The 10,080-nt window shown below is 42.4% G+C and overlaps 2 protein-coding genes across 7 annotated transcripts in view; one reads left to right on the forward strand and one right to left on the reverse strand.

Annotated features, from left to right (window-relative positions):
• Nucleotides 1-8,666, reverse strand: part of Usp32 (ubiquitin specific peptidase 32) — a 173,631-nt gene extending 164,965 nt beyond the window's left edge. The window contains exon 1 of the mRNA XM_031354297.1: nt 8,581-8,666. The gene's annotated coding sequence lies outside the window, so the exon portion shown is untranslated. The remainder of the gene's footprint in view (nt 1-8,580) is intronic.
• Nucleotides 7,774-10,080, forward strand: part of CUNH17orf64 (chromosome unknown C17orf64 homolog) — a 9,114-nt gene continuing 6,807 nt past the window's right edge. For 2 of the 6 annotated variants that reach the window (XM_031354301.1, XM_031354298.1), the window contains exon 1: nt 8,712-8,859. In XM_031354301.1, the coding sequence (XP_031210161.1) occupies nt 8,809-8,859 (51 nt within the window). In that variant the 5' untranslated portion in view covers nt 8,712-8,808. Of the gene's footprint in view, nt 8,153-8,305; nt 8,496-8,711; nt 8,860-9,309; nt 9,361-10,080 lie in introns of those variants that run through there. The other 4 variants (XM_031354303.1, XM_031354304.1, XM_031354302.1 and 1 more) reach the window with 4 other exon arrangements.

A 10,080-nucleotide genomic window follows, 5' to 3' on the forward strand; every position in this document is an offset into this window, starting at 1 on the left:
AAAAAAATGCAAAGGTTATAGAGAGAGTTCCTGTAATATGCCTTAGTCATTTAATCCACTGTTAACATAATATCATGATACAATTGTTAAAGCTAGAAATATATGTTGATATATTATTAAGTAACTCAGGATTCTTCTGGATTTCACAACTTTTTCTACTGATGTTTGTTTTCTGTTCGACTTAGGGGTGCTGCCTTGTAGCTTAGCCATTGTTTCTCTATCTTTTCTTTGCAACAATTTATTCTCTTTTCTTATTTTTATGTCCTTTATTGTTTCAAGCAGGACTGACCAGGCTGTCTCCTAACCTGTGTTTATCTAATGTTTCTCTCATAGTTAGACTAGAGCAATGACTTTTGTTTTCATTTAGGGGTGTTTGTGTGTGTGTGTGTGTGTGTGTTTCTTTTAGACAACTAGGGCAGAAATGTCCTCATCTGTTTTTGATGTTATTTGAGTACAGAGTGTCCAAAAGATATGGTTGGCAGTACTGTCCTCTGACACTTGGTTACTGTAGAACTTTCAATTTCTCCAATGAAAATTTACTGTCCTTCCCTTTTCCTACTCTGTTCTTTGGATAGTTTTATTGTTGCTGTTCTTTTGGTTTTAGTTTTGTTTTTGTTTTTTTTTAAAGACAAGGTTTCTTTGTGTAGCCCCCATTGTCCTGGAACTCACTCTGTAAACCATCCTGGCCTCAAACTTCCAGAGATCTGCCTTACTCTGCCTCCCAAGTGCTAGGATTAAAGGCGTGCGCCACCATCGCCTAGTTTATACTTGGGTCTTGTATATGCTAGATAGATGCTCCACCAATGAACTTTGCCCACAGGTGCTATATATCTCTGACTTTTGTTGTTGTTTTGTTTTGTTTTGTTGTTTATGTGTTTGTTTAATTTGGTTTATTTTTTTGAGACAGGGTTTCTCCATGTAGCCCTGCTGGCTGTCCTGGAACTCAATCTAGAGACCAGGCTGGCCTTGACCTCAGAAATCTGCCTGCCTCTGCCTCCCAAGTGCTGGAACTAAAGGTGCGTGCCACCGCTGCCCGGCCTGCCTTAGCATTTTTGATATCTGCTCTGATTTACTCTGTATCACCATTTTTTATCATTGTCCTTTTATTGCCTTTTAAATTTTTTAAATTTTTTTAGTATTTCTTATATTACTACTATATATCATTCCTTTTTTTATTAGATATTTTTTTTTGTTTACATTTCAAATGTTCTCCCCTGTCCTGTTTTCCCCTCTGGAAAAAAAAAAAAAAAACCCTATCTCCTCCCTCTCCCCCTGCTCACCAACCCACCCTCTCCCATTTCTTGGCCCTGGCATTCCCCTACACTGGACCTAGAGCCTTCACAGGACCAAGGGCCTCTCCTCCCATTGATGACCAACAAGGCAATCCTCTGCTACATATGCAGCTGGAGCCCCACCTTGTGTACTCATGTATGGAGCATGAGTCCCACCATGTGTACTCTTTGGTTGGTGGTTTAGTCCCTGGGAGCTCTGGGGGTACTGGTTAGTTCATATTGTTGTTTCTTCTATGGGGCTGCAAACCCCTTCAGCTCCTTGGGTCCTTTCTCTAGCTCCTTCATTGGGGATCCTGTGCTCAGTCCAATGGATGGCTGTGAGCATCCACTTCTGTATTAGTCAGGCACTGGCAGAGCCTCTTAGGTGACAGCTATATCAGGCTCCTGTCATCCAGCACTTGCTGGCATCCACAATAGTGTCTGGGTTTGGTGATTGTATATGAGAAGGATTCCCAGGTGGGGCAGTCTCTGGATTGTCCTCTATATATTATTTCTACCCCTCACTTTCAATGTGACTTCTCTTGCATCTACCTCTACTTCCTCTCAAATTTATAACCTACTCTTCTTTATAGATGGATGGATGGATGGATGGATAGATAAATAAATAGACAGACAGACAGATATAGAGATATACACCTACTGAGTCCATTTAGTGTTGTTCACATGAATATGTTTAGGGATGACCAGTTGGGACTGGATAACCTATTGGGGACTCATCCTTAGAGAAGCCTGCTTCTTCCGCTCAGCAGCCGCTGATTTTATGATAGCTCTTCATCTAGGCATGGGGCCATGTCAGCTTTCCTCCATCAACATTGGAATGTCATTGTGCAGGTCTTGTTTAGACAACCATATTGTTGAGATTTCATGGGTGCAGTTTCCCTGTCATGAGTAGGAGACTGTAGCAACAGGAGTCCTGGTCCTCTGGCTCTTAAAATCTTACAGTTTGGTCCTTTGGCTCTTAAGATCTTTCTGCCCTCTGAACCTTAAGTGTAGTAGTTGCACTGTAACATTTGGAGCTGAACACCCCCACTGGTTACTTATTCTCTGCATTTTATTTATTTATTTATTTATTTATTTATTTATTTTGGTTTTTTGAAACAGGGTTTCTCTGTGTAGCCCTGGCTATCCTGGAACTCGCTCTGTAGACCAGGCTGGCCTCGAACTCAGAAATCCATCTGCCTCTGCCTCCCAAGTACTGGGATTAAAGGCATGCAGCACCACTGCCCAGCTTCTCTGCATTTTGACCTGTTGTAGAGTTCTGTAATAATCTCTATCTGCTGCAAAAAAAGAAGCTTCCTTGGTGAAAGGCGAGTGTCACACTAATCTGTGGACATAAAGATGGACTGATAGGAAAATGGCAGCAATATATTCTAACATAGGGTCTATGCTGTGGATGGTTGGCTATGGATGGTTGGCTAGGCTAATAATACCAAATATGAATTCCCTCCTGTTGAGTGGACCTTAAGTTTAGGTACACAACTGTTGGTTTTCCTCAAGATAAAGCACCATTGAGGGTATCTTGGTGGACTCTTCATTGTTATTCTTCATAGAATTTATGCTGGGTCTGACTATTGATAGTCATATATATGTATATGTATTATATATGTATGTTATATACATAATAGATAATCACTTAAGTTTATTAAATAATATGTTCCTGTATGGCTTTTCCAAACATCCCTACTGCTATTTATTGTTTCTTCCTTCCTCCTCTTTTGTATTACACTCATTCCCTGGTTAAAGCCCCCTCCTATTTTTTCATTTACCCCTTTACACCATCTGTGTCCTGCAGGTCTCCCCTATAGAGCTCTCCCTGCCTCCCACCCCTGCTGCCATTACCCCTTTTATCTCTTAGATGGAAGTTACTTCTTCCCATTCTAAACCAAACACATATCCAAGGCTTTCCTCTAGGCTCGGAGTTAACTGGAGATTTGTGTATTGTGGTGAATGGTGTAGCCTATATCACACAGTATACACATATAACCCACATTAATATGTTCAGCTACCTAGTCCCCATGAGTTTTACCCAACCTGTTCTCAGCTTCCCCACAGTTTCTCATCCTGTCTGCTTGGAAATCTTTTATCTCTACAGAGCCCATCTATCTCTTTTGGAAACTTTCTTTGGAAATGTTTCTTTTGGAAACTTTCCAGATCAAACAACAAACCCAGCCCAGCCTCTCATTTTCTACTTCAGGTTCGTTCAAAGGACTCTTTGGCAATAAGCTCAGGCACCTTCTGCCTTAGCAGCTTTTGAGGTACTTCCTTTTCTACAGGGAGTTCTGGTACCAGCAGCTAACAACGTTTTCTTCATAAATACCAGGGACATCTATCCATTCATTCATTCAACAAATATTTGTTGAGCTCTGGTCTAGAAACTGGGATCGTGGATTGCTGATTTAACCCAGATTCTACCCCCAGTGGTCTACAAGGGGATTTCTTTTTCACAGTCTAGAAAACTTTGATATTAGCACTGCTCCTAGAACCACCAATCTGGGCTTGGATAGGAGGTAGACAAAATCCAGTCCCCTGGTAGAGAGGAGGCAAAAGTGAGTTCCTGGGAGAAATGGTTGCAAAATTGTAGATGATTTTTTTTTTATCTCTAAAAACATTCCCAACTCAAGTGTTTGCTCACTGCATTCATTCTGACTCATGTCTCTAAATCTCATCTTAAGAAAGAAAATCTTCCTGTAAGAGGAGATTAACAATCTTTAGGGCCAGCAGTTTGACACCATCCTAGACAATTTGCATTTTATTAGATTATTTAGAAACATGCTCTGAAGTTCTGAGGTTGCCATTCTGCCATGTTATTTTGATACTCCAACAAGATATTTTTAGAGCAAGAAGCCCAAATTAAAACATTATGACCAAAAAAAAAAAGTGAAATTAAGTAAACCTCATTAAATGGAAAACTACAGCGAAAGTTCAGCTAAAAGCAGGGGAAATAACTACAAAATGTGTTTTAAGAACTGTTAGAAGAGTAGCAGTGTTGGAGATAAAGTGTTGTTTATGCCCTGTGTGTTTGGAGGGATTATATCCTGTCAGCCAGGGAGGTAAGACCCTAGCCTTACAGCAGGTTTTGACAGGCCCAGATGCCTTGGAATGGCCCAGGCCAAGCTCTGTGTGTAGCTCAGGGAAAGCCTATGGCACTTGAACTTCACTGTATGTGGTCATGAAAGCTCTGGACTTACTTTAATCCCCAAATACTTGATTTGAGCCTGAAATATGGCTAGCTAGACTGCCTATCCCTCAGTCTTCTCCTGCACCAATCCTCTCAACACTAGCCCTGTATTGGGACACTCTTCAGTGCCTCTGTTTGAGGGCTTTCATGACTTAAAGACCTACCTAACCCCCCAAACCACTGTTGAAAAGTGCACACCCCTAGATTATAACTGTTGGAGCCTGCTTCCTAAGTCTTTAATGAGTTCTTACATACAGTTTCAGAGCCTTCTTGATTCCCTCAAGCCCTATCTTAAGTAATGATTCAGACCTTAGTGACCTTGGAGTAAGGGCGCCTTAGCCTCGTCTGGGAGCTGCCCTTGTTTGCTGATACAGTACTAGAGCTGTGGTAAGAACTGAATGTCCTTCCTTTTCTAGGGGGTTTGATAAAACTTTAGTTACACAATTGAATGAATTGCCTTATAATCAAAACACCTTCTTTAGCAATTCTAAAGATACCCTTGAGTTTCTGGTCAAGGAAAGTGATAGAGGAGAGTTCTTTGGGGGAATAAAAAGATTTTGTGCCTCTCAGAGATGAGGAGAGAAACAGATCTTCAAATCTGTGATGCAAATAAAGTTCAAGGAGATACTAAGAACTGCTTTATATGGGGTTGGTGAGATGGCTCAGCAGGTAAGAGGACTGACTGCTCTTCGAAAGGTCCTGAGTTCAGATCCCAGCAACCACATGGTGGCTCACAACCACCCGTAATGAGATCGGTCGCCCTCTTCTGGTGCGTCTGATACAATGAATTACGCTGGAACGAGTGCGGCCTGAGGGAGTGGGGGGCCAGAGAGCAGCCACACACATGATGGCTCATGGCCATCTGTACAGCTACAGTGTACTCATACACATAAAATAAAATAAACTTTAAAAAAAAAAAGAACTGCTTTATATGCCTAATTCAAATAATATAACAAGAAAATAGGAAGCTCTGTTTTGTGGACCTATGGTAGGAGTAACACATGATTACTATGAGACCAGTGTGTGTAGTAGAGAATGCCAGCCTGCATAAAATGAACTGTGGGCAAACAGGCCTCAGCTCTCACACCTACCTCACAGATATCTAATAAACCTGGGGAGTAGCTTTTTAAAAAACATTTTGGTGTGTGTGTGTGTGTGTGTGTGTGTGTGTGTGTGTGTAGATCAGAGGGCAATTTTTGTTTTGTTTTTTTTGAGACAGAGTTTCTCTGTGCAGCATTGGATGTCCTGGAACTTGATTTGTAGACCTGGCTGGCCTCAATCTCAGAGATCCTCCTGCCTGTCTCCCAAGTGCTGGGACTAAAGGCGTGTGCCACCACTATCTGACCAGAGGACAATTTTGAGAGTTGTTTCTTTCTTTGCACATGTGGATCCTAGTGATCAAACTCAGGCTGTCAGACTTGGAGGCAAAGTCCTTATCCACTGAGCCATTTCACCATCCCATGATTTATAGCTTTTAGAAATATATGTTAATATTGTTGAATAACAATGTTAGATGAGTTACCTTGCCCTACAGAGTAATTTTATTCTGACCTATTGAATTTTGAAGAATGTTTCCCAAAAGCAATGGATTTGTGTTTGGTTTTACTTACTGTTGTATTTGAGCCAATTCTCTAGCTGTTATCAATTGTTCAGGCTACTCCCCAGGCTTGATAATAAGCCATTATGTAAACAGGGCAGCCATCCAGAGCTTAGGACTTGCTGGAGGCTTTTGGTGTGAAAGGGGGTGGAGAAGAGAGTGAACAGAATGGCTAAACCTTTTGTTTTTAAAACTTCTGATTCTTTTCAAATGTAGGTGTGTGTTTGTACAGACACACGTGCATACACAAGTAATATACACATGTATGTGTTTATTCAAATCTTTTTAAATGGTTTTTTCCGTGTTAGTTCCTATCTTCAGGTCATATTTGGATGATGTATGTGAGAGTTTGTGGCGTTTGGGGTTTTGTTTGTTTGCTTGCTTGTTTGCTTATTGAGACAGAATATCCATATAGCCTGGGTGACTAGAGTTCAGTCTGTACAGACAATAGGCCAGGATGGACTTGAACTTGTAACAGTCCTTCTCCTCCCTCCTCCAGAGTGCTGAGATTACAGTGCATCTGGTTTCTGTAGTGCTGGGCATGAAACCCAGGACATTCTGCATGATAAGCAAGCACTTTGCCAACTGAGCAACTTCCTGAATCCTGTGTTAGGTTTTAAATCTTCTAATAATGCTATTTAGTTCTCATGCACGGGTCTTTTTTTTTTTTTTTTAAAGATATCTAGTTAGAGTACTGTCTCCTCCACTTCTTAGTGACTCCATTTAGATTCCTTTCATGTGTGTATACTACTTTAACAATAGCAGGCTTTCATATGGCCCTTCAATCAGTCTTAGCATTAACTGTCCATCCCTGTCTTCTCTCCCTTACCCCTCTCTTCCATTCCCCTCCTAGTTTGTCCTCCCACTCCAGTCTCCCTACTGTCGCTTCATAATAAATTTTAAATTTTTGTTTTTGAGACAGAATTTTGCTGTGTAGACCAGACTGGCCTTGAACTTAAAATAGTCCTACTTCTTCAACCTTCCTAAACACTACTATTATAAGATCCCTGCCCTGGCCAGCTAATAAGTACAAAAAAGAAGCAGAATGAAAACCATCCTCTTATGTATTTTGAAGCATACACTCCAACACCTTTTCAGTTCATATCCAAAACCAGAACTGTGCCTCACATACTCCTGCTCACAGCTCAGGAGGGTTAGCCATACGATAGTACTTGGACACGTGGGACAGATATGTGACATAACATTTGATTTATCCTAGTGACATTTCCAGATTAGTTTTCAGAATGCCAATATTGTCAAATCTTTTTCTCCTTAAGGCTATTCCTAGAATGGACAGAGGTAATGCATGTTCTACATTTTCAAACACATTGTTTACCAATATACCTTCTCTATATAGTGTCTAGGAGGCTTTCTTTCGCCTTCCTCTTACCAACATAGTTGTCCTTAGCTGCGAAATAATCCTCGGGGAGCATGTCTTCCAAAGTGAAGGCAGAGAAGTAGGGACTTTGATTGTCCCCATCTCCTCCCCACAATTTGCTAAACATAATAGTACAGAGAATAGTTTGTTTCTGGACAGAAAAGGAACTCACCAAAACCCCAGGGCCTCCTGGCCTCTAGCCTTGGAGCTGTTAAGAGCTACCATGTCCTGACCTGTGCGGCTAGGTGGACAGAGGGAAGTTCTATTGGCCGACCCAGAGGCCACCAAAGAAGAGAGAGAACATAATCAAACTGAGCGACTTCCAAGTGGTCCGGGCGATGGAATGAATCCACGTTCGGGGAAGACATGACTTGAGTAAACTGCAGCTGCAACGGTCTTTACACCGGGCAGCTCGCTAGCTAGCTGATGAAAGACACGAGGGGGCGCTGGTGCCCTGGTAGGGACGAAGCCTGTGCTGAATGTCTGAGCATCCACCAGCCACGCCTGCAGCTCAAGACACTGCGGATAGTGTTTGCTCTGCTGCCCTGACCACCCACTGGCGAGCTGGAGAAGCCAGAGCTCTCCGAATCCAACCAAAAGCCTTACACCTGTTTCAGTGGCCACTGACCTAAGTGGTAGGACCTCGGCTATCCAGGCTCTTTATGAAACAGGGCCACTACTTGGCACCTACTCCCAGGAATGTTTTGGTGAGATTAATGAAATATATGCCGGCTGGTACTTTTGTAAATACCTTTAAGCAACCCAAACATCCCTCAACACAATCGTTTATTAACTGGATGGCTACGGGGGCTAGCATTGTATTTCAGTAGCGATTTATTATATTTTATTCTCTCTTTCAGCACACCCTTTAGTCCTTTGTTCCAGAAAGGACTGTTACAACTCTCCCCTCCCCGCCCCCGCGCCCCCAACACACACACACACAACACACTCTCTCAATAAGCCTCCGGAATAACTGCGGAGTGGTATCTATCCAGGAAAATTACTTCAGAGACTTTACCAGGGTTTAAAATCAATAGCTTCTGGCTGGAGGTATGCTATCTGGTCCTAGTCAGCTGTGAGCACTGATCCCCAAAAAAAGTGGGGTGGGGGCAGCACACCTGGTTCACTAACTTACCTAGTCCAGATCCCAGCTGAAGGAGATGGATGGGGGCCACCCTGAAGCATGAGTGGACAGGGTAGAGAGGGGCCTGAGCTCTGTGTTGGCAGTTGCCATGGTTTTGCTCCGAGTTCTGGAGCCAACCTGCCCACTACCTGGGGCACTCAGGTCACAGAAGCAGTAAGTTAGAAGTCTGTGGGAGACCCAAGGAGTGCTGTCCTGGAGCCTGCAGGCCCAGCTGTTGAGATGGAAGCCTCAGACTGGCAAGGGGGTGAAGGAGACAAGCCACTAGAGAAGGTAGTGAGGCTGGGATGTGAGGGAACCAGGGAAGGGCTGCTGGTTTTGGAAAGTCACAAACATGAAATTCAAGAAAGGAGACAAGAAGAGAAAATGGAGGTGTATGTGAGTTGTCAAGAGCCCCAAAGAACAAGAGAACAAAATTCCTTCAAACAGTTGAACTAGGGTGTAGCTCAGTAGTAGAGAGCTTGCCCTAGTCCTAGGTTTGATTCCCCAGAACCACAAAGCAGGGATAAGTAGTAAACATGTTTATCAAAGATATATTTCTGCTAAGATGAGAAGTCCCACTTGATATTAGTTATAAAGGGTTACCCATGTCCATGTGTGTTATGGTTACCCATATACATATGTGTTATGGTCTGTGTAGTTATGTGGCTGTGTTTATGGAGTTAGCCAAAGTCCCTACTCTCTACAGTTGGGAGGAACCTGTCCTGTACCTTCTTTACCTAGCTTCCCTTCCGAGTGGTCTGAATGTGGATCTTCCTTTCCTGAACACAAATGGCAAGTAATCCAATTGTTCTGAGAGGCTTTGAAAATGTGGGGTGCAAGTGAATTTAATCCCAGCACTTAGGAAGCAGAGGCAGATGGATTTCTGTGAATTTATGGCCAGCCTGGTCTACAGAGTGAGTTCTGGGGCTGCCAGGGCTACACAGAGAAAGTTGTTTCATTGTTTTGGGGAGGAAAAGGCAAGAAAACAAAAAAATCTGAAACAAACAAAACCCCAAAACACAAACAAAAACAAAGAAAAAAAGGAAAGAAAATGTAAGTTTCAAACCCACTGACATGAGTCTAACAATCCTGTGCTAAGACAGTAATATTTCAGACACTTCATCACCACTAGTTTTCAGTTCCCTTTGCTCCACTTTGTGTCACAAGACCCCTGTTGTCATCACCGCTCTTTACTGGGCACCCTTTGGCTGCATGCCATAATAGTAAAATTTAGAGATGCATAGACATGGTTCTGGCACCTCCTTATGTCCAAATGAAAGGAGACATGATTGCTGCCCATCCCCTTGAGGAGTCACAGAATTCTTTCAGTGCCTCAGAGTTCTCAATTATAAGCAGAGGAAATGATATCTAACCTCACAGAATTTGTGGAAGCAGAAAATCAGCAAATCTTTATCAGGAGCTTTACAAAGTTTCCCAGTATATCCAAGAATTATTATTAAAGAAATAGGTAAAATATTTCAGGTTTTTCAAGCAGAGATTTTCAAAGATTTG

This window comes from Mastomys coucha, unplaced genomic scaffold, assembly GCF_008632895.1.
Source record: "Mastomys coucha isolate ucsf_1 unplaced genomic scaffold, UCSF_Mcou_1 pScaffold5, whole genome shotgun sequence".
NCBI lineage: Eukaryota > Metazoa > Chordata > Mammalia > Rodentia > Muridae > Mastomys > Mastomys coucha.